The sequence below is a fragment of the Rousettus aegyptiacus genome, unplaced genomic scaffold, assembly GCF_014176215.1.
Source record: "Rousettus aegyptiacus isolate mRouAeg1 unplaced genomic scaffold, mRouAeg1.p scaffold_m13_p_9, whole genome shotgun sequence".
Lineage (NCBI taxonomy): Eukaryota > Metazoa > Chordata > Mammalia > Chiroptera > Pteropodidae > Rousettus > Rousettus aegyptiacus.
Window position 1 is genome coordinate 90218081 of NW_023416312.1, and position 25854 is coordinate 90243934.

Here is a 25854-nt window from a genome sequence, read left to right on the forward strand (position 1 = left end):
AATATATGATGACATTGTGAATTAAAAGCTAGATTTGAATGAGAAATGTACTAGTAAAGTTTAAAAAATAATAAGCAGTTGGGAGGAAATGGTCATTCAATTGTGTTTATAAATTTTCCCAAATCCCTTCACAGAAATAGCAATAAAGAAAAATACTTCAATAAACTAGGGATGTAATATGCCCAAATACTTCAGAATACAAGTGAGTTTTCCAAACCACTTATATATAACAAAGAGACGATCAACAGTGGTGCAGAGGTTAGTGAAGGGAAGATTCAAAAACTGTCCTGCATTCAGGCAGTGAGGGAATGATATCAAAAGCTGAACACTGCTTTAAGGCCACACCCCAGCCACATGAGGGGGACCAACAAATATTTATCGACTGCTCATTCTGGGCCAGGCTCTGTGTTAAGGCTGAAGACATAGAGATAACTGCTCGGTCTACGATAGCTTACAATCTTCTGGTGGGCAGGGGTGGGGGATGTTTAAGGTCCAATAACAGCTAACAGGCTGGAGGGCACCTTAATGGAAGAGGAAAGTTACAACTGTGATTTATTCCTCCTTGTATGCCATTTTCCATCAGGTTCTCAGCACCCAGAGTTCATTAGGAAAACAAGACTGGCAGTCATTCCAGGTAGCAGGAACAGCATATGAAATATAAGTATGAGTAAGCATGATATAGTCCAGAAATTGCACAAAATTCTGGGACACTGACAGCTTGATGGAAAATGGTGCATAATGAAACTGGAGAGGTAGGCACGACCCAGGTTGAGAGCTTTGTAAGTTGTGCCGAAATATTAGCTGTCAGTTTGTGGAGTAGACAATGCAAAGCCTATTAACAGGAAAGTAAGAACTAACATTTGCATTTAGAAATATGATTCCAAGGGCAAGTCAAGGATAGACAGAGGCAGAAAGAAGATGGGGAGTTTCCTCTCTCTTTTCAGGTAGTTGAAAAGCTGATGAGAGTACCATAAAGTTGGTGTTAATTGTAGAGCCCCTTCAAGAAGCAACCTTGAGTCATGCAGAAAAAAATGACCCATTTTACTGCCCACTGCATGTCTCTAGTTAGTGACTGTGATTATTTCTCTATTCACCCCCCCACCCACCAGAGTAGCAGCTCCCTAATGACAGTAATGGGGACACACACACACACACACACACACACACACACAGTCCCTGGCTAACAGATGTTCAGTAACCGTGTTGACTGACTGAACAAATAAATTAATTAACTGATAGTTTAGGCCCAAGAAACCAATTGAGAACTATTGGAAAATGTGACTGATGTGTTAATTTGGGAGCTGGTAAGCCAACCATTACATGGAAAGTTGAACTGGATACCTTTGGAAGTCTCCCAATGTGAAGATTTTATGATTCTTGGCTACTCCCTTGAGAAAGTAACAAGTGGCTGAAAATGGGGCGTAAGATTTGTTCTAAAGACAAAAATGGTCCAATAAAAATGTCAACAGGTGAGTTTATAAGATCAGGAAATAATGAACCAAGTCAGCCAGAAGCTAATAGTACATTTTTTAATAATGGCCCCAGAGAAAGGAAACCACTAACTATAATAATTAAGCTTCTGAAAGTAGACAGTTCCGAAGATCAGGCCCTGTAGTCTACACAGACCCCTCCATGTCAGAGGAAGGGAATGTCAGGTATATGAAGGTGGGCCTAGAAGCAAGGTCTAGGAGGAATTCCAAGTAGGCAAGAGTGTATAATTGGAAAAGGAGAATGAGCAGCAATAGGCAGAAGTCCAAGCAGGTGAGCAGTGAGCATCATGATACTCAGCATGGAGAAAGCAGACAGAATACAATAGCAAGGAAATCTGGTAAAAAAGCAATTAGTGAACAACAATGAGCTGCAAAGTCCCAACCACAAGCAGGCATCTAGGCAGAGCTTAAGTTCCCAAGAGCCCTGGCTAAAAGAAAGCATATTCCTAAGCTTGGAGGAACTGGGGCACCAACCACTGTTCAAGGACTTCACAGGTGAAAAACAGGACAGGGCCCAGTTTCTGGCACGGAAATACAAGACCATTCTTAATTACAAGGAACTAAGCAAAAGCAGCCTTACAAAAACCTAAGTAAGCACACAAAAGTCAGAATAAGAATAGCACACATACTGATCTGCTGAGCTAGCAGCCTGAGGTTCCTGAAATTCTCCTCAATGCAGGATAGGTTGGGGCCCAAAGCCTCACTCAGGGCTGATCTGCCCCAATTCTGTCCACTGGATTGCTGTGAAGATATAAAAGTCAGCAGGCCCCCACAGCCCTCCCAACATCAGAAAGCATGAGGCAAGACCATGAACAGAAAAGAATTGTTCAAAAAATACAATGAAAGAAAAGAGTCTGCCAAGTGGAAGGAACAGGGAAGAAGAATATGCAATTCAGTGTATAGACATCTCTTCTCACTTTTCTCCATACACCACCATTTTTCTAATCCAGAATACATATTTTAAAAAGCTCTATGGCCCTTAGGTATTACCCAGAAACCTATTCATTTATATTTTGTTCATTTTGATATTTGTAGCCATATCTAGAAAACATAATAATTTGACATTAGTTCCTTGGTCAAGACCCATACCCCAACTATATATAAAACATGTATGTTATGGGACAATTAGATTCCTATCACATTTTTCCCTAATGTAGCATATGCTCATAACATGTAACTGGGAAGACGGCTCATATTGCTACACTTATTTCCCATTATGAACCACAGACTCAGAAGGTCTTGAGTTTAAACAATGCTTTGGCCTATTTACTCCAACTGTACAGATAAAAATCTGAGAACCACTGAGGAAAGTTGCATAAAAAATGAAGTTACACAACAAACTAGTGGCAAAGCCAGCAATGAAACCCAGATGCCTTTGCTCCTTCCATGTTTGCAGTGTCAGCAAATCTGGGAGATATGTCCATCATTAGGTAGGAAGCAAATTCAATTAAATGCATTCACTCCTAATTTTTAGCCCTTTCCGTGGATTTCACACACAGTCCAATAGAAAAATCTCTTTACATCTGCACATATGTTCTCCAATACATAAGAGAATGGAAATCCACTAGAGGTTATACAATTTGGATCACATCCAACTCCAAAGCAAGAGAAAGCCTCAATTATCACCATGTGATTATAAGATTTTGCTGCTGTGGAGAATAATAAAATTCATCCTAGAGGCTCATCTGTTGTGTGACACACTCATTCCTTGATATCAAAACTCCCTAACAAATCTCAACACAAAATGTGCTGATGACTTCTTTGGTTAGTACTTTCAGATCTTCTTCTGTTACTGTGACTATCATTTGCAGGAATGTAAATAAAAGGTCGCTTGATCCATAATATCTATATAATCCTTTGTACTTATATGAAAGCTGGGAGAATAGAAAGGGTCTTATTTAGGGAAATACTTTTCACTGTTACTTTTGAATATAAATAAGTGAAAAGAGAAGGTGAGAAAGTCTAATAACTGGTAAATCATGAATAACTGAGTTGCAATAACATCTAAAGAATGTGATTTAAATTATTTAACAAAAGTCACCTGGAGTCAAATAGTTATCTGTTTACTTTCCGTGTGCCTTTCCTTCGGGAACAATCTTCCTAAGAAGTGCTTTAAGTTTTGCTAGGTGCCAAGGACATGAATTAAGGATGGGGTAGTTAAAGAGTGAGTGGGGCTGCTGGGGACAATGTGTCCATGGCGCTGACCCTGGTCAGCAGTCTTTGAGAAAGTACTGTCACTTGCTAATAATTCTTTCTCCCTCATTTTTTGCTCCTTTTGAATCTGGTGATTTCTAGGAATGAACCTTCTTTGTGACATATGCTGTATATTACTTGGATTGAAGAAGCCCCAAGATAATGTGAAGTAAAGCAATGTTCTTTTTCAAAGCTCTCAGTTCTTAAAATATCAAAACCTGCAAAAAACACATGCAGAGTTGTTATTATCCCTTCAGATCAATAGCTCAGTCACTGCTATGAGATATTAAGAAAGGAGTTAAGACAAGCAAATCTTAACGGCTGAATCTATTCTGGCAAAAGAAGCACAGCAGAGAGGTACAAACATATTAAAAACCATTTTAGCAAGTGAGTTCTTGCCAAGCAAAAAAATTCTGGGCCACTCTATCTATTCAAATGTTTTCAAAGAGGTTTTAGCTAGCAGGCAATTAAATTCTAAGAGCAGCAACAGGCAAACAGAGGTTTGGAGGCTAAAAAATAAGAGTACATATGGGCAATAGCTGGAGACAGTATTTGCAAAAATATATTAGGTTCCCTTAACTGCTCCAGAACAAATATTCACGAAAATATTCATTTTAATTTTAAATCCCTTCAGCTGAATAAACTTCACAATTTAAATAAACATTTGAAACATGTCAAATGCACATACTTATCTCCCAAGTAAAACTTAAAAAGGAGATACCAAAAAATAAGGAGAAGGTCCTGCTCAGTAAGAAAACATGGAATCTTACATTTAAAGAACAATATCTTCAGCTATACTTAGTGACTTGTTTCCAAAGAGTACAGTATGGAAAGGAGAAAAAAACTAACTTTACAGTGCAGAAATCTGATAAACGCTAGTAAAGACAGGTGATTAAGGTCAACACCAACAGAGATAAGTTATATTGATAACATGCACTCTAAATGTGGTGTGGTAAAAATGGCACTTCACCACTCCAGTCTTCCTCCCAAAACTCAACAGCCTCAATCTAATCACGGAAACAGAAAAAAAAAAAAAACAGAGAAATCCCAATGGAGGGATATTCTACAAGATAGCTGACCAGTACTTTTCAAAACTATCAACATCCTTTAAACCAAGGAAAGTCTGAGAACCTGTCACAGCCAAGGAGTCCAAGGAGATATGATAACTAAATGTGATGTTATCTTGGATAGGATCCTAGAATAGGAAAATCATATTAATGGGAAAATGAGGAAATCCAAACAAAGTATGGGCTTTAATTAATAATAATGGATCAATATTGGTTCACTGATTGTGACGGATGTACATTATTAGTGCAAGATGTTAATAATATGGGAAACTGCATGTGGGGGCACATGAAAACTTATTGTGCTATCTTTGTAACCTTTTTGTAAATCTAAAAATACTCTAAAGTAAAAAGTTTTAAAAATATTTAAAATTTGTTTCTTGGATACCTCCCTTCTCCATTCAAATTCTGTGCTTCTGAACAGGTATAAGAGAATCAATGAAGCTTGGGCACCTATTATGTGGATCACCTGATAGTCACAAGGAGGGAATGATTTTGTTAAAAAAAGTGTCCTTGAATCAAACATGTAGCAAATGTAAACTCAATAGTAAAACTGAGAATGAGTGACCTTTAACAATACAGTCAATCCATCAGCAAAAAGAGTGATGGTGTAGCATAGCCCTGGACTCCAAAGATAGCAAAGATTATATGCATCTAAACCTTGGTAATGCTTCAAATACTTTAGATATAAATCTAGAAATGACAACGACCTAAGCTTTAGCAAAAAATAGTTTTGACCCTGTATAATAAACATATAAAAAATTCAAAGACAAAGTGCTCCAACACTGGAATCACGGGCATTATTAGTTTTATAACCATTTCCTGGATTTGGATGGCAGTAGATAAAAGTTAGATTCAGAGGGACAAAGGTTGAAAGTGCTATGTAATTTTTAAAGTCAGTCGACTAATCAAGTAGATCTTGCTTATATTTCAGTTGACATCTGAAGACATCAAATGATAAAAAGGGAAGGAGGGGAGAGACTGAAAAGTAGTTTATTACCCACTGTTGGTCAGAAACAATGCACTTAATTTTGAAATTGGGTTTATGGATTGATAGTAGAGACATGGCAGAGTAAAAGACGTCCCCAGATCTCTCCCCTTGAAACAACAATAAGCTGAACATCTAAAACTCAACAAAAGACACCCAAACTGCACACCAGCACGTCTGGGTGTGGGGTCTGAGCATAAGAGCTATCACAGGGTATCTTGTACCTTACAATAGTAAATAAATTATGAGTCTCTGGGGAAAAAAAAGAAAATGGATTTAAATTGAAGTTCCCACTTTACTTAGCCCAAGTTAACCCTCGGTCAATATTTTTATAGAACACTGGTTTTCACACATTACGCATCAGCATCACCTGGTTGGTCTGGTACAACAGAGTGCCAGACTCCACCCCCGGAGTTGGAGAAGAGGGCAGAGAAGTATGTTTTTAATAGCTCCCAGGTGTTGAAGATACTTGTCTTTGATACTTGTCTTTTGTAACATTCCAACAACATTAAAAAAAATACCAAACCCAAATTTACATGATTTGGGAAATTTCTGCTTTTTCTTTAGCAACAAGTATTTTTTGAGCATTGATTCCAGTGCCCTGCACCATATTAGATACTAGATCTGAGTACAGAGCAGTGGATATGTAAAAGCACTCATCCCTAAATCTTGTTCTAGAAGGGTAGGCAGCTAATAATTAGTTCCAAGATTGATTATTAATTACAATTACAGAAAGACCTATGTAAGAGAAGTAAAAGGTACTATGAGACCCTGTGAAACTGGGTGGTCTGACTTGAGTAAGGGTGAAAGGAAGGCTTCCTTAAGGAAGTGGTGCTTGAGCTTAGTTTTGAAGAAGGACTAGAAAGGGGGTCCTTGGGGACAGGATTCCATACAGTGGGAGCAGTGTGCAGTAGGAAGGTGGAACCAGTGGAACTGCTGTATACAAGACAAGAGGCAGTACTAGGAGATGTTGGTGCACAGGCAGGCAGAGCTGGTAGGCATCGTTAGGAGTTTAAATCCTACTTTAACTGTGAGGTAAACCACTAGGGCTTCTTAGCATGAAACTGACTTAAATTAATGTATGTTTTAAAGAAAATCGGTCTAGCAGCTTTGCAGTGATGGATTAAGAATGGAACCAAAAAATATTCAAACAGCATAATCTGCAGGATTTGGTGATGGACTGGGTAAGGTGGAGTGAGAGAGAGAGGTGAAAAAATTTAAGGGTAAATTCCAAGACTGTAAAATGTTGTGAAGTGACCAGTGGTGTTTTTCCAGTCAAACTTGAGGTTTTCTCTGTGGTGTAGCATGAGAGGCAAAAAATGTATCTTATCAGCACCTTCAAAAAGATGGATTCACTAAAATACTTAAACAGTAGGATGACAAATCAAATGCTTCCCTTTTCCAAGAAAGGAAAATTCCTTTTGAGAGCATTATATATTAAGCTCAAAGTTAACCTTATTGTCTCCTTTCACAGTTGTGGAAGCAAAGACTGACAGGGTTATTCATCACATTCTGCAGTCTGTGAACTATAAGAACAATTTTATTTTTACCTATCTCATGGCATTTATCACCTTCTGCCTTGTATTGTTGTTATATATCTATGTATCATATCCTCCTTTCTAAACTCTAAGTTCCCTAATGAAAGATAATGATTACTACGACAATCCCAAAGATCCCAGAGACAATCTATGTATCCAAACTCAGTGGTGTTGAATGTGGGAAAGGGCATTAGAGAAAAAAATTGACAGAAAATCCTCTTCTTTTTTTCCTATTAAGCAAAAGAGTTGTCCTTTAAAAAAAAGTGATGCAGGAATAGAAACAGGTGCTTACTATGTATTTTACATTGAAATATACTTAAAGCAGGACTCAAATATAATTAAAGAAAATAGTGAAGGGCTAGAAAATATTGCTTTTTGTAACTGGAAGGCCAAACCAATCAAGATTTAGATGATCATGGGTGAACATGAAAATATTTTTTTTTATGTTGCCACATCCTTAAAACAGCTGACTGAAATTAACCAGAGTTCTATTAGCAGACTCAGATCAGAAATAATGCCCATTCTTAGAAAAAAATCAACTCCCTGGGAGAAAAAAAACCTATAAAACAAGAATGTGCAACTCTCTGAACTGAGAGTTGCAGAAGAATCTTAGTTCCTCCCCTCTTAGGGAGCTAAGCTCATCATCTATCAAAGAGCCAAGAGAAAATCTTTCAGCCCAAAATCTCTCAGAAAGATGCCTCAGTCCAGGTCACAGCATTATAATTCATCAACCTAGTATTCATTGTTTAAGGCCTTCTAGTATTGCTTGCTCTAAGTGAAACTGTGGCATAATGGTACCACATTCCACTAACCAAATACCTTCAGACATGATCTAAGATTCAAGGATGTGAAAACCGACTCCTGCATAATGGTAGGCCTCCTAATAACTCAGAAGGGCATTTCTTGCTCACAGACTTCATTCAAAGCTTTATTCACATTGGCACCTTTTCAGGGAGACCTTCCTTTGTCACCCTATGAAAAATTGCAACCTTGATCACCTGATAATTCCTATCGTCCTTCCCTGCCTTATTTTCCCTTTATCACTCCTCACTAGCATACGAAATATTCCAATTATTTATCTTTGTTGTCTGTCTCCCTGTCTACTGGTTGTCTGCCCAAATTTGTTCATCCTTTCTTCCTGAGCACCTACCTGGCTTTTCAGCTAGAAACTACATTTCCCTGTATCCCTTGTGGCTAGGGGGGACCACATTAACTGATTTCTCCAAAGGTAATATTGATGTATGAAACTTCCTGGTCATGTTCCTAAAGAAGCTTGCCCTGGACCCCTCTTTCCTTCTAGCTGGTTAGAACTTGAAAACCAAATGCTGAGGAAGGCAGAACTGCTCCACTAGCCTGGGACCCTGACACACGGTAGGATACTCAATAAATATTTGTGAATTGATTAAACGGACAACTTCACTGTTAGTAAAGAAGTTCGGATCATAATATCCAAATTGTTTCCAAGACAGAGTCCCAAAAGTTCCTATACTTCTTTCCCTACCATCTTCCCCTTCCCTCCATTGCAATTGTCCTTAAGCTCCATTTATCTTCCTTTCAGTTTCCCAAAGCGCCTGGCTCTTGCTCAACTAAGGGCCTTTGAACAAGCTGGTTCCACTAAGCTGGTTCTACAACCCCCTTTGTAGAAGCAGTCTGTCACTAAACTCTATTTTTAATCAACCATAAATAATTTTTTATTTTCTTAACTTTTCTTTTTGAAATAATTTAAGACTGATGAAAAAGTTGCAAATACATAAAGATTTCCCATAAACTTTCACCCAGATTCCCCAAATGTTAATATTTTTCATAACAAGAGTACCAGGATTGAAATCATGGAACTAACATTGTTACAATACTGTTACTTAATTTATAAAATTCATTTGTATTTACCAACTGTCTCACTAATGTTGTTTTTCTGACCCAGGATCCAATCTAGGATTTCACATTGGCATTTAACTGTCAGGTCTCTTTAGTCTCTTTTAGTGTGGGACAACACCTCAGTGTTTGTCTTTCATGACCTTGACTCTGTTAAAGAGCAAAAGTCAGAAACTATCTAAATGTCTAACCAATGTATTGTATACTTGAAACTAATAATAAAATTAAATTGGAAAAAAATTCAACTCAGTAAATTTGAAGATCTAATTGGGCTTATTAAGCAATTAATGAATTGGGCAACATCTCATCTAGCAACTGAAAGTGCACTCAGAGGAGTTATACAAAATGGAAGGTTTTTAAAGGCAGAAAAAGTTTGAGACAAGAAAGTTAAAAGTGGATTTATTTCAGGTAAAGTCACCTTCTCTTAGGGAAAGGGAAGGGGGTCCTATCCGGCATATTATCTCACTAGTGCTAACCAAGAAATTCCAGACTGATTGGTTTAAAATTCCACTTCTGGGAGAATCTCTAACTGCAATTAGGTTAGTAATTAAGTCTTAGTGGGGCTTAGCAAGAGTGGTTCCATTTGGGGTCTGTTGTTTCTTTTTAACAACATTAATAAAATGTCCCTTAATTTTGATGAAAAAAAAAAGTAGTCCTTCAGTTATCAGATGGAACTTGCTGGCCACCCTTATCGAAAATAGACCCTATTTCTGTTATCTGTTTCTATTCTTTATTCTTAACTTGTAAAAATGAATAATTATAATTTTTAACTGTAAATAGATTATAAGCTTCATAAAGATGCAAACCACTTGTTTATGCTTACCACTCAGTCCCCACTGCTTAGCATAGTGCTTGGCCAGTCATAAGAAGTCAATAAAGCAGTGAATAAATGATTGCATTAAAGATGATGAGTGCTTTTAAATTATTTTGAGGTAGACATGAGTTAAAGCATATGTAGCTCTCCATAAATGCAGTCTTCAAACGTCCTTGACTACCAACCTGAGGATAATGTAAATTTCTATTTATGGAGTTATAAACCAATGGATATTCTGGCATACCTTTGTTATCTTAGAAGGATTATCATTCCTCCTTTCCACTACTAGTTTTTAGTTGCAAACAATCAGGTGGAATTTGTATGACTGCTACTGGTAGGATGGACCAACAGCAGCTTTTACCAGCACGTCTCAAATGCAGATTCATATAAGCATATACAATTCCAAATAAATGATTATTATATTTTGTGGGCATGCCAACTGGCCTCTCAAAACCTCAGATCCAAAGACCAAAGTTCCTCTTATCTCTCAGGTCAAGGTTTCAGGCCATCAATTTGCTTCTGGATTATGTAATCTGAAGTGACCCTCTGGAACTGTGGGCACCAGACAAACTGGGCACTCTAGAACACTCTGGAGGTACTCAGTGACATAAAATTTTAAAAACGCTGTTTTTAAAAAACGTTTCCTTCTGAATCTTGTCTATGGTAGTAGATACATACAAATGGGATAACACTGCATAGAACTAAATGCATACACAAACACAAATGAGTACACGTATATCAGGAGAAATCTGATCAGTGGATGTTATCAATCTCAATATTCTGGTTGTGACGTTATACTACAGTTTTGCAAGATGTTACCATTGGGAAAAACTAGGTAAAGGGTATATAGGACTTCTATTATTTCTTGCATATCTACAATGATCTCAATCCAAATTTCAATTATAAAACACTGCTTCAACATAGAAACTCTAGAATGCTACGTAATTCAACTGGTTACTTTTCTGGGGAAAAAAAACAGGAAGGAAGAGGAGGCTGGGGAAATGAAAGAGAAGTAGGAATAAATATGAAACTTCACAGTGGGGGAGATTACAAAAAGAACATTGCGATCTCTGAAAATATACCCACATATTTTCAGTGTACTTTCAGGTCATAATGTCAAAGAGTAAAAGGTTGTTACGGAACACCTAGTTCAACTGCATTTTATAGATCTGAAAATGAGGCTCAGAAAATAGTTTGTCAAACTTTAACACTTTTAGGAAAAATAAAGAGGTAGCTAGCTTTCCAACTCTGGCATAGGGAAGGACTGTTTAAACAAGATACATACAAGCACTAACCATGAAGAAAAAGGCCAAAAATTTTAACTATATCAAAATTAAGGATTTGTTTATCAGAAGACTCCAAAAAAAAAGTAAAAGGACAAGCCACAAACTGAGAAGATACTTGCAACAAATATAACCAACAAAGAATTAATACCCTGATTATAAAAAGGACTCATAATTAATTATAAACCAGTATGAAAAGGGTAAACAACTCAGTAGTAAATATTCAAGACAGAACAAGTATTTCAGAGGGTAAATATAACTGGCCCCAAAACATGCAAAGATACTTAACTTCTTTAGTAATCACAGAAATGGCAAAAGTAAGAAGTCAGACAATACCAAGTGTTGAAAAAATATGAAGCAATGGGAACTCATACATTGCTAGTGGGAATGTATACTGGTAAAATCCCTTTGAAGAACAATATCACCTCCTCTTGTAAAATTGTACACTTCAAGACCTGTCTTTATATGTGTCTTCCTATAAATATGCCTGAGTGTGAGTGTTTGTAGGTGTGTATGTATACCTACACATGCATACCCACACAAAGGGGAAAACTTTTATAAATATAAACCAAAAGGCATATATTTGTTCATAACAGAAAAAAAAATCCTGTAAACAACCTAAATGTCCATCAACAGAAGAATGGATAAATTTATATTCTCAAAGTGAAATATTATTCAGCAGAGACAGTGAATGAACTATAGCTACATAAAATCTTATAAAGAATCTTAGGAATATAATGTCAAGTAAGAAAAAAACAGCACTATTTTTATAAAGCTCAAAATAAGGAAACTAATATATGATCTAGGGTTGCACACATGAGTTAAAATTATTTTTTAAAGCAATAGAATGACTCAGAAATAAAATTAATGGTTACAGGGTTGGGAGAGGCATAGGGATGAGATAAGGAAGTAGCACATAGGTAAAATTATATTGGTAATGTTTTAATTCTAAACTTAGGTGGCAGATACATGGGTGTCAATTTTATTATACCTAAATTTTATATGTATTCTTCTATATGCACTGAATATTAGGTTTTAATAAGAAAGTGATTTCCCTAAGGCTATATTTCTTAGTGAGGGCACCGTAACAGGTAAGTTTTCAGTCTCATACCTCAAAAAACTTCCATAATGCTAGGTATATATTAAGAACCAGAGACATTCGTTGATGCCACCTGAATTTCGTGACTACTTAAATAATTGATTCCAAACATGGAATCAATAAATCCAGTAATATGCCTTCTGACTTGGTTTCATTGTATTTGATTTTAACATTTCCTTCATTAGTATCTTTGATAAGCAATATGTCTAAACTTGCATAAGAATATTTTAATAGCACTGCCTTACTTTTTAAAACAGAGTTACATATTCTACTGATACTTCTCATCAAAGTCTAGGGTCTAATCTAAGTGAATAAATGATTATGACTTTTAAAACAGATTTTATTTATAGAATTCCATTTCAAACTACTCCCTTGCTATAGCTATAATTCTCTGGTTGAATCATTAGCTATAATAAAACATAGCAAGCACCCAATTCTGTTCCACAATACTATTGGTTCTCAAATATATACATATAAATTGTCTACTTACTGCCCCCTACTGTCTCCTAGCAACTGTCACTCAGCCAATCGAAGAGCTGCTTCTCTATCTACCACTGTGCAGCTGCGTTCAAGAGCAGAGATGAGTAACTGTCTTTGAGAAATGTCAGGTGGCCATTGACAAAGATGACAGTGGTGGTGCTCTCCAGAAAGCCTGCCCATCATTGTAGCATCACCAAAAATGCTCTCCTCCATCAAAGCTGATAGTTAAGAGGTTAATATTATCAGAGCTAGGTTTAAGTCTAGAACATAGTACTAACAAAGGAATGAATCCACATGTGGCCCTTCCCATCATTCAGGTTGGTGTAAAACCAAAAAGCACAACCACTATTAAAAACTCGTGAATAACTCAAAAAATACTTCTTAAATTTGTCATTGTTCCTATTCAAAGCATACACCATTTAGTTCACACTCATTACTATTAAAGGAGAAACCGAAGTTAGGGGCAGATTTAGTCAAATGACCAATCAAGAGATAGAGATCTGAAGAATAACAACAAAAAAAACCCTGATAGAAACAGACAAAAAATTTTACTGCTAGACTGTTAAGCCTAAACATATAGTACAAAATTATAAAGCTGGACAAAAAACTTAAATGCAGATGACCTAAGGGCCTTCATGATTCACAGAAGAGGAAATTGAAGACATAGGGTGCACAGCTGACCTTGAATTCCATATTTCTGAACTCCCATTCGCTGAACACTCGTAGACAAGCCACTAGCCCTCTGACTGTTTCCTCAGATGTGAAATGAAGAGACTGTATGATTAAATGGTCTCTACCAGGGGTCCCCAACCCCCCAGCCATGGATGGGTACCTATCTGTGGCCTGTTAGGAACCAGGCCACATAGCTGGAGGTGAGAGGCAGGCAGGCAGGCAGGAGAGGGAAGCTTAATTTGTATTTGCAGCCACTCCTCAGCACCAGCTTCACCGCCTCAGCTATCATCAGGCATTAGATTCTGATAGGAGCACAGGTCACTGGTGCCAAAAAGGCTAGGGACAACTGGTCTCTACGCCCCTTACAAGTTCTAGGACTTTCTAAGCCTTATTGACCACATAGTGGTCTAAGCCTTTCATCTTATAGATGAGAAGGCTAGCAAACTATAGTTCTTTATGGTAAGGTCTTCCACTCCTGGTCTATACACACTTTAGATTTGCTCACTGGTCTTCACATGATCCTAGGACCTAATATAATGGTTAATTTTATGCATCATCCTTAGTGGGCCACATAGTGCCCAGATATTTTGGTCAAACATTCTGGGTGTGTCTGTAAGGGTATTTCTGGATGAGATTAACATATGAATAGGTAAACAGAGTAAATTAGAGCACACAGATTGCCCTCCACAATGTGAGCAGACCTCATCCATTCAGCTAAAGGCCTAAAGAGAACAAAAACACCGACCTTCCTCGGAGTGAAGGGGAATTCCTCCTGCTTTTGAGCTCAGACATCAATTTAACCTGCCTTCAGACTTGAACTGAAACATTGGTTCCTGCTGCTAGCCCTCAGACTGAAAGGTACATCATCAGCTCTCCAGGTTCTCAGGCCTTCCTTCCCACTCTGACTGAAACTATACCATTGGCTTTCCTGGGTCTCTACCTTGCTGACTGCAGATCTTGGGACTTGTCAGCCTCCATAATCACATGAGCCAATTCCTTATAAGTTTCTTTACAGATATGTAGAAGAAATTTATTTATATATATGCACACATATAAATAATATTAAGCATATTAAATAGGTATTTATATCTATACATATATATATTTCACGCATATAACACACATATAAAAACACACATCCTATTGGTTCTGTTTCTCTGGAGAACCCAAATATAATAATCAAATGTGTATAATGAACTAATGCTTATAAAGCACTTAAAACAGTGACAGGAAATTACCACTCTGGGGTTAGCTGTTATTATAATAGTAAGAAGGCAAAGCCAACTTACAACTAAACCAATTCCACAAACCTGTAATATATTAATGAAACCATGGATCAGTAATCCAAGATACTGAATGGAATAATTAGTTTTGCACACAGACAAATCCCATTTCAAATTCTGATCCATATAAAATGATAGATTATTTCCATCCTCTTAAATTAAGGGCTTAAATGAGACACCACTATCATTTCTGAATATCTTGTAACCAACAAAACTGCAAAAAAACTCATAAACATTAAAAGTACTTAGACCTCAATATAACATTTTTTAAATTTAAAAATCAAGTATTTGTAAAATGTGTAGAAAAAAGGTTAAAAAGACAAAAGAAATACTTTAATAAGTAAATACTTTATGTTATTTATAGTGAAGTGAGTACTTTTAAAGTATAATAGCAAATTCTCAAGTTGATGTTGTAAATAAATATATATACAACAATAGTGATGCTCATTATAATATAGTTATATGCTCAATATAAAGTTATTAACTTTATCAGAGAATATTAAATACCTAATAACATAATGAAAAACAGATATGATGTTGTATATGTTAACACAACACAGCATGTGAGCCTGAAGTAAATAGCTTCATTTCTAAAGTATGAGCAAAGATAATTCTTTTAACTGAACACAACAGTTAAATCTAAAGACTGAACAATTTGATCTCTCAGACAGGCTCCAAACACCTATGATTATAAATGGGAAATAAGATTAGAAATACAGATAGGAATTATATTTCAATCATGCAACAACTATTTATTGAGCATACACTGTATGTCAGGCACTGAGGCATTAGCAACACAGTAATAAGCAAAAATGGTCACTGTTCTTCATGGAACTTACCAGAGGAAAGCTTGAGATTAAATAAGTTAGCAAACATAATATGCAATGTAAAGCTAATTGTGATAAGAGCACAAAGGAAAGGATCATAGTGCTATAAGAATCTGAGAACCTGGCAATGTCTGAGGTAAGGATAGGGAACAGCTTCCTTGGGGAAGTGACAACTAAGATTAGCTCTGAGAGATGAGTAAGAGTACAGGCAACTGACTATAAGAGAGACATTTACCAGACAAGGGAAATGGTACATACAAAGGTCTTGTGACAAATAAAACACAAAAAGTGAGGAAGACTTTTCGCAGTAGAAAAATCCATCCTCAAATCCACATAAAATCTCTAGGGACCCTGAATAACCAAAACGATCCTGAAAAAGAACAAAGTTGGAGGCTTCATACTTTGATTTCTTAACATACTACCAAAGCTACAGTAGTGAAAATAACATAGTATTGGCATAAAGACAGATACATAGATCAGTGGAATAAAATGGAGAGCCCAGCAATAAACCCTTATGTAGATGGTCCAATGCTCTTTGTCAAGGTTTCCAAGGTCACTCTCTTTCTGAGCCTTTTCAACGTGTGGCACTGGGAAAATCAAATATCCACATGCACAAGAATGGAGCTGAACCCTTACCTTACACTATACAGAAAAATCAATTCAAAATAGATTAAAGACCTACATAAAAGACCTAAAATGATAAAAAATACTAGAAGAAAACATAGAAAAAGCTTCATGACATTGGATTTGACAATGATTTCTGTAAGTGTACATTCATTATATAAGCTGGTAACTAAATAACCAGTAATTTAATATTATGGAAAGCAGTATCATGAAATAGCACCCCAAATACTTATTTCTTCCCAGCTCCTGCCTTATTTTTCCTGCACCAAATCATAAGATTGAAGACCACCATCACTGGAGTCATGGATTTCAGAAAGCATTGACAGGAAGATTCCTACAGCTATTGTGGAGACCGAAAGCCACCTGATGTTCATTTTTAGTGCTCTCTTTTTTAAAGTCTAAATTTCATCACAGCAAACATAAGGCATTGAAGATCAAGGTTTCGGTCTTTCTGCTGCATTTAGAGTTGAAACCTATGCCCTCTAAATTGACTGGTTCCCCTGTTCTATGTGCCAAAGCAATAACTCAATAACTCTACCTGATTGCTTGGGTCATTGACTCCTCCTGTAATAAGGTTGTTGATTCTCTGAAATCCCATATATTTTAATCCTGTGGGTTCCCTACCACCCAGTTCACATGCTACCTCCTCTATAAATCCCCTCCCCAGCCATTAGGACCAGAGTAAGAGTCAGTGCCCTCTTCTGAATATCTGCTGCACTTACTGTTTGTGCCTTCAAAAGAACAGCGCTGATTTCCTGTTGCCTTGTGAGGAGGTTGGTCCTGTGAGTTGTGCTGTCTAATGACTGCAAGCTACCGGAGAGCAGGGCCATAGAGGTGCTTTACATACCTCTATAGCACCAAGTAAGGCATGAGTATTCAAAGGAAGCTTGTGATCCATACGAATGTTTTCAGAAAAGAAGCTAAAGTAAATTATGAATTATACTATAGACCCCTTGGTCCATATTAGTGCAAACTACATTAATTGTGAAGCTTAAAGAACATCCCAACTGCTTAGACAACAGGTGTAGCTTACATAATCTGCCGTACCCAGCTGTTACTTATTTGTGACAGTACCCTCTTGCTCTTTGCTCCCTGTTCATCTGTAGGATTACTGCATCTTCCAGTATGATTTCCTGATTTATCTTTGTCCAAATCATAAAAGAATTATTAGTTTCCCTGTTAGATAACAGTGAAAAAAGGAGCTGGCACTTAATAACTAGAGATATACCCTTGGGGTTTTCCATGACTATAAAACAAAACAAAACAAAAAATCCTAGAATAAAACAATATTTATAAATGTTGCTATAAAATCCATTTGTTAGTCCAAGAATTTCGTTTTTTTTCTTTTGGTAGTTTTTCCTATACAGCCATCCTTGACACCTGCTCTTTGGAATTATGTTACCCAAAAGAATTTTTAAATCGGCTACCTATGAGCTAACAGCTATCCAAGTACAAAACAGAATGAAGTAATAATGCAAATGTGTTGGGACTGTGGGTAAATAGATGGAACAAGGATGGGTGAGGACAATAATAAAAGACTAAAAGTCAAAAAATTAAAATCCACGAACTTGGTGATGCTCCAAAGAGGAAACCAGCAAGTGTTGACGCTAAACTGGCAGAAACATCAATACTTCCTGGCTCCCCCACTGGGTGCATCAGTTTACCACCAGCAGACAATAGTAAAAGGCAGGCTGCTCTTCTGCTGCAAGTGACAAATAGTGAATGCATTCAACAATATGAAAAGAAATGATTCATAATCCAGAAGCATTGCTATGTGCAGCAATGAAATGGAGATGGTGATTGCTAGAGGTCTCAGTCTCAGCTTTGCTGGTTAGCTTAATGACATAGGCAAGTCATTTCCCCTCACTGCAAAATATCAATGTTTCAAAACAATGTATAGGAGAGTGTTAACATAGCAGGCCTGAGACTGCTATTCTTAAAAAGCCCTGTTTGCAAGGTTGGTACCCCGGTGTCTGGGGACTTGGATTTCTGGAAGGTTCCCATGTCTCTGATAAGAGTAATTTGCTGTGCCTAAACTGTGAAAACGATGTGGTTTAAGCTAAATACCTTTTTTCCTTCTTGGAGTCCAGAATTTTGGCACATACCAGGTATAGGGTGTCTATGTAACCAACTTCCAATAAAAAACCCTGGGCACTGAGTCTCTGATGAGCTTCCTTGGTAGAAAGCATGTCATACAAGTTGTCACTCGTCGATGGAGGAATTAAGCATAACCTGTGTGACTCTAGTGGGATAGAACTGTTGGAAGACACACCTGGTTTCCTCCCAACTTGGCCCCATGCACATTTTCCCTTTGCTGACTTTGCTTTCTATCTTTTTGCTGTAATAAATCATAGCTGTGAGTGCAACTATATGCTGAGTCCTGTGAGTTCTGCCAGAAAACCATGGGGATACAACTGGTAGTGTTGAGTAGTCTCCCAAACATCTTTCCAATGACCCTGTGAAGTAGGTATTATTCTGTTCATTCTATAAAGTTCAGAGAGGTGAACAGTGTACACAGAAAATAAATATTGCAATGTTTATTATATATGGGCGTTCTCAAATTTTAGTGAACCAAGGAACCATCTAAAGTACTTGCTAGAAATGCAGTTTCCTGGGACCTATCACCTAAGACTTGGATTAAGTAGGTTTGAGGCCCAGGAACCTATATTTATAATAAGCATCCCAAACGATTCTCATGCAAGTAGTCCAAGGACCATATTTTGAGAAACATTTTGAGTGTATTAACAACAATGCCCACTTTCCCAAGGTGGATAGTAAATGGCAGAACTAGGATATGCACCATCTCTTTTAACAGGGTTGAGGCTCTTTTCACAACAAAACTGCTTCCAAACATCTCCAATTCTTCAGTTCCTCTGGTTTGCTCTGCCTTGTCACTACAGGCAGCTGATGACAACTGGATGTAAACAGAGGAAAATATACTACCGGGGTTCTCAAACCCTGGGCCATGGACCAGTACCAGCATGTGGCCTGTTAGGAATCAGGCCACGCAGCAGGTGAGTGAAGCTTCATCTGTATTTGCAGCTGCTCCCCAGTGCTAGCATCACCTCTTCAGCTCCACCTCAGATCATCAGGTACTAGTCCCTGATGCCAAAACGGTTGAGGACCGCTGGTATACTACATTCCCAGCACCAAATACTAAGTAGTATCCTGAATCCAAATAATGAACACTTACCACAGAATGTCAAAAGATATACAGCTCTTGGAGAGTTAACACTATAGCTTTGGTTTTCAAGAAAAAAAAAAAGAGATTTGATGTGCTGGTGGCAACAGAAAATATAAGCTTATGCACAAATTAATAAAACATGAACTTGCTTACAATTTTAGAAGTTGAGGACAGTATGTCATAGTTCTATGAATGGTCAAGAAAGGGGAGAGTGCTAAAGGTAATATTTCTGGCCAATTGAGAAAGCAGTGTTAAGTAAATGTTCAACTTTTTCTGATTTTTAAATGGGCATAAAAACATTTTTTTCTCATTTAGAATAAACATAGTATAACACTTTGTTCACTGAAAAAAACTTATTTTCAGTGCTGTGCACTTAACAGTAGCCCAGTCTGAAATGCATAAACTTCTTGGTAGCTGCTTATTCAACTGTTCATTTTTCAACTGTTATTACTGACTCAGACTGTTACCAATTCAGTTCAAAACAGTTTGGCAAGTATTTATTTAGCATCTACTGTTTACTTGAGGCTATACTAGCTGCAAGATCATTACTAAGAAAACTATTCTCATTTTCCCAAGAAGTCCCAGGTGAAGAGGAGACTAGGAAAATACAGGCGCCATCATACTTTAAGACAACATATAAAGAAGAGCCTTAAAAAAATCACAAATATCATTTGCTTTAACAGGGTAAACCACTAATTTCCCCATATTCTATTAACTAAATATGGGGCAAAAAATCGATGACAATCTGTATTTCAGAAATACAGATCAACCTCCTAAATCTAAATATCCAAGGTCCAACATTATCTATAAATCACAGAAAATCAAGAAGTCAGCCGAACCAGCAATCTGTCCATACATGGCAGTAATTGAGGGGCTGTCTGCCAATGTGCTGGCATAGGGCATCCCACACTCTTATCTGCAGTGCTGAGCATTCATTCATCATTAAACTGCAGTAGTGTTAACATAAGCTGCAATTGTGCTCATGTTTGTTTTCCATTCACCACTGATCTACCCTTATACCAGGCCAAGAAGGTTAAGTGTTAAGTGAATGGAAATAAACTTGAAAACAGTACCTCATTCACTTATGGAAGCCCAGAAGCTTCCTCCACCAAACCAGAAAATAATCCCCAAACTCAAGGATTCTAGATTCAAAAGCTTAATCCATATAAAGCATTACAGATGTGCAGGAAATTCCACTACCTCTATGAAAAATATAGTCTTTTTGTTTCGTGTCCCATGTTTTCACCCTCTTTGGGAGAACTAATCAACCATGTTAGACAAGCAGTCAGCCTTGATTTCTTTCTGTCACTCAATAAACCAGTACATGAATTCACTCATGGACTAGTTCTTCACATAGTATCCAGGCACAGGAGGATTAGTTATGGTTCTTCCAGAAGCTTGCTGGGGGTCAACTGGGCGAGAAAAGGAGCTCATTTAGACAACTGTAGTAATATGAAAATGGCTAGCATCACCTGCTGAATCTCACCTCTGCTAAAAGTTCATTAAGAGCACTGGAAAGTACATGATTTGTAGGTACTCAATATTACCCACTAAAGGGTTGAATTATGAGCAATAATCATAAACAGAAGGAGCAAATCATAAATCCTTATATAATCTATTTAGAAGATATTCAGAGTTTTATGTTGCTTAATTCGTACAAGGCAGATCAGGAAAAGAAGATAAATATTTGTTTTCAGGTTATTTAATAGATAATAATATTTATTTTAATTGATAGTAATTCATTCCTAAATAGGTTTCCCATTTTACACAGCATTCAGCATGACATAATTTAATAAGTCAAAAAGGGGGGAATTCCTGTTGTTTAGACTCTCATTAAACCTTTAAATCCCTGTGAAAATGCTACTGCTATCACTAGGAATGTTATGAAGAGTAAAAGACAGGATAACATAAAAGTCCCTGACCCTAAGTCTCAACTAGTCCAGACTTCCAATTAAACATATCTTTAAAGGAAATTAATTGTATAAACAACGCTATTATTTATTTATTATATTTATGGAGAACGGAGATGTTGACTGGGAATAGGCAGTGCTTTTATTATACTCAGAGGCATCCAACTCAAACCTTTTAAGACACCCCTTACATGCCTAAATCCTAAAATCCCACACCAAATACACCAATTTCTTTCTACTTCAAAACTGTCAAAAGGGAAATCATAATTCATCAGAAGAGAAAGAAGATAATTATTAATGGCAAAGACATCAAGGCTATGTCTTTAAAATATACAATGAATCACTATTTCTTTAAGCTTGAAATTGGAGATCCTGGGGAAATGAGTGGTCTTTTTAAAACCATTCAGCAAACACTACTAAGCCATAGATGATGATGCTCCCAAGAGACATTTACTTACTATGTCAGGTTTTAAATGTAAAGCTCTGTCCTAACATGTAGCATCTAGTTTTCAATGACAAACACCACTTTATTTCACATTCAAAGTCAATTTCAGACTTTAGGTACACAAAAAACACTTAATTTTGGTAAGAATTCATAGCCCCGTCTCTGAAATATAAAAGCAATCATAAAACAGCACACAACTGGACTACATCTACACTGCTGTGCAAATCTCAGAAGTCCAACCTAAATCTTAAATGAATGGTAGCCTTCTAGTGATTTAAATTGGAGCATCTCCTCAAATCCCTACCAAGCAAATTATCTGAGGACATGTGGTTTACAAATCTAGGGAAATAAAATCTGCCCCTGCCCAATTTTGAAGTCATCTTTTAGCAATGAGTATTCTATAGCATGTTTCACATTCAATCCAATGGTTTGCAGATTAATTCCTTGCCTCAGGTCTAGGGCTGATACAATTCCTGAGCACCTTCCAGTTTACTGCACTGGTACAAGTTCCTGAGACTTACCATAGTCATGGTTGCTCAGGAAAATGTGAACTGAAAACTGAAACAATGAGGTCAAAGCTCATTTCAGTGTGAGCTTAAGTGATTCTCTGCAGAGATCTTGGTCTGGGATGCAAAGTACTAGCCTCAAACCTGCAGGATGGCACCTCAAGAACTGCTGCAAATTCTACTGCTATGTCCTGGCAGCCCGGGCCAGCAATGCTTAATTACTATACTCATACAATGCAGATCACTCTTAGCAAAAGAAAAGCAAACAGGGCTTTTAAAAGACCGATATATGGGTTGTTTGCTTTCAAATGTTCAAATCCTTAAAAAAAAAAAAAACCAAGGATGTCACTATCTTAATTTTGAGCTAATGAATTTATTATGAACTGGAGTCCAGTTTTGTTTTCCATCACAGGAGTGCCATCTGAAAAGATTATTATTTTCCCAAATATGACAATTAGCTCTTTGCCACCTTTCCCTTTTTGTCACCCCCCAACAACACTCCAAAATCACAAGAATCTATGTGAAACAGAATTACAAAGTACAATGCTCTTATACCTTCTCAGGTTAAATTGAGAAACCAATTTTAGTCACATGCTTTAGCAAAACATCTAGTACTAGCCAATTCCTATGGATTTCAAGATCCTTGATATGTATAACCTGTAATGCTGTGCCACAGGTAATCTGTTCCAATTTCATAAGACGTGTTTCCGCATAAGGTAAATATTTAGGAAAATATTAATGTAGCACTCTTGTGATAATAATATCCTAAAGAAGGGATGCACAATTTTCTTTTAGCCAGGGTACATCTGTGAAAGTTTCCAATGCAGAAGAAAATAAGAGCAAAATCAGGCGCTGCATGAAGATGTCAGCGATGCTTTGATTAGGAATAATCACATTAAAAGAAACAAATTGACAAGTTCTCAAACCCAAACGGTAAGGGGTTTTGGGGCAGGACACAACACTCAACCATTTTTCCTAACGACAGAAAAACTGGCAGAAATAAAATCTTATTCCCGCCGCCTCATCTCGCAATTAAGAAAGTTACTACAAATAGCAGCATAGAAGTCACAGTCCCTGTTTTGCTCCATTCTTAATGTACCTTCTAGGAGTAAAACAGGTTACTCAAAAAAAGTCAACAGGCAGAAATCGCTTTTCCCTATGCTCAACTCCCACGGAAAGACATTCCTCGTTCTGGCGACTTGGAAGGGGGTAAACGTGAGCAGAGGAGTCCAGCCGCAGCCTGCCTTCTCCCAGGGGTTTAATGTATGGGGCGTTAGTGCTCCGCGAGGCTTCAGACGCGGCGCTCAACAGCGCCAGTGCCGCCTCCTGGCGTCTCCACATCCACCCAGCCCACCCTGACAATTACCCTAGCTTTTATCAGCCCCTAAAGGTGAGCTTTTTAGACTGGATCTCTGAAGTTTGCCAGACCTCCGGTCTTCAGCCGCCCTCCCGCCCTCCCGCGCCCCGGGCAAGGCTGAGTCCTGCCCTCGCCTCCGGCCCCCTCAGTCCCCGGGTCTCTTTTTTGGGCCACAGAGACAGGTCTACGTTTACCTCCACGTGCTCGCGGCTGAGGAAACAAAAGAAAGCTACCTTCCTGATAATAAAACGCCATCTTCGACTAATTGGCAAACCGAGGGGCCCCTGGGTCCGTCCGCCATTCAGCCCGAGGCGGCCCCTCGCCTGAGGCGGAGTTTGTAACGGCCTCGGGAAGCTCTACTTAAATTGTCCGGGGTGGGGGGCTCTGAGAGCCTTATCTGCCTCCCCACCCTGGACGCCGGGACAGCGTGTTTCAGGGAGAATTGAAAGGGGGTGGGGGTGGTGTCTCCCACAGATGCACTTATCTCCTCAGAAAACTGTTCGGAGGGACCCGGCGGAGGGGCTGACGAGCCGGCGAACCAGCCCGCCTGGAGCCGCAGCGACTATACTTACAAAGCGATGAAAGCTCCGGCGGTACATCGCGTCCAAGGCTGGGGGCGCCGAGCTGGGCTCTGCCGGGCTGTCTGGGAAGGTGCCGTCCACAGAACCCACTGCGGCGTGGGCCGGCGGCGCGAAGCGCACGAGAGGGAGGCTGCCCCACCACCCGCTCTCCGCCCTCCGCCCTCCGTTGCCACCGCCCTCCTCGGCTCTGCGTTCTACTCCCGCCCCCGAGCCGCGCGCGCGCCCCCGCCCCGCCTCCCTCACGGCCCGCCCGTCCTGGGGGCGGCGACCCCGTCGCTCCCCCTTATCTGGCCCCGGAACCGCCGCGCCGCCGCAGCCCAACGAGAAGGCAAACCCCACGAGCGGGGGAGGGAAGGCGGAGGAGCTCTAGGCTCCTCCTGCGGAGAGAGGGCGTCCCTATTTCTCCTCCAGTGCTGGGCTTGGCCCCCCGCGGTCTACACTCTTCCCCCTCACAGTGCCACCGCCTCTCCGCTGGTCAGCCCGCGTGTTTCCGCCCCACTCGGGGCACAGGGGTACTCTCCGAGGCACCGCGTGCCTCACCTAGCCTCAGCCCGGCACTACTCCCCTGGCCGGGTCGGGAGTCACAGCCTCCCCTGCCCCGGCCCTAACTCTTCCGCGGAGCCTCTTCGCTTGCGGCCCCTCCACGGTCCGCGGCGGCCGCGCCGCCCCGCGCTTTCGTCCCGCACCGGGTCTGGGGAGCCACAGTGCCGCCTATCGGCCCGCTCGGAGCCCAAGAGGAAGCCGGGCTCTGAGCAAAGACGGCAGGGTACTGTGGAGACGATCGGCGCGGGCGGGGCGGGGGACTAGTTATGAAAGCCGCCCCCTCCTCATCTGGAAAGGCGCAGGTCTCCCCGCTACCATCGCCTCCTCCCACCCTACGCGTCTGTCCCTCCACTGTTTCTTTTTTTCTTCCTGCCTCCTACCTAAGCCGTCTTACTTCCACTTTCTCTATGAGGTTGTAAAGTGAGGCTTTGTGTCTTTGCTGCTGCGCAGCGGGGCGGGATTTCCCTGCCACCCCCCGCCTAATCTCAAGCCCCACCCCTCCCCCTGCACTTCTCCCGGAGCAACCTGGGAGTTGTAGTCCAATTGTGCCCGTATTCCGCCTTGTACCGTGGGCCGGGAGCTCCCCCATTCGCTCGTATAGGGTTTGCTCAGAGGGTTGAAGGAGGAAGCGGGCGAGACCGCTGGGCTGAACCATAGTTATTAGCACCATCTGGATGTGAAGGCCAGGAGTGCTCAGTAGATTCCCTGTGGTAGGAAATGCGAGAGCGATAAATGAAGTAAAGCCCCGAATGCTGGCAGCCTTTCCGAGGGCACGAACATTGTGAAACCGTCTACATGGCCTAGCCCCTAGTTTATAACTGGAATTTGCGAAAGATTAAGAATGAAATATGAAAGTTGAGTCTAGACTTGCCAGGAGACTAGGCATCCAAACTCCCACCTCACCCAGTTTGCACCGCCCTTTAGGGCTTGCCCCGAGGCTGTTGAAGAACTTTCAGATTCCTCTGTAAAAGTAAGGGAGAACTAAATAAAAGGAGTTCAAAGACATTTATCTGAGCTTTCAGCTGCCCCAAATTCTGCCAGTCTAGAGCTGGGGACAGTGTCTAGCTATATCACGGGACTCCCCTTAGGTCGTGAAGGGCC

At 39.4% G+C, this 25854-nt stretch overlaps 1 protein-coding gene across 2 annotated transcripts in view; it reads right to left on the bottom strand.

Annotated features, from left to right (window-relative positions):
* The window catches only part of ATP11C (ATPase phospholipid transporting 11C), a 160085-nt gene extending 135509 nt beyond the window's left edge, over positions 1-24576 (bottom strand). Inside the window, exon 1 of one of the 2 annotated variants that reach the window (XM_036227331.1) lies at positions 24202-24576. In XM_036227331.1, coding sequence (XP_036083224.1) covers positions 24202-24228 — 27 coding nt within the window. In that variant the 5' untranslated portion in view covers positions 24229-24576. The remainder of the gene's footprint in view (positions 1-24201) is intronic. The other variant, XM_016131161.2, reaches the window with a different exon arrangement.
* Between the last annotated feature and the right edge of the window lie 1278 nt (positions 24577-25854).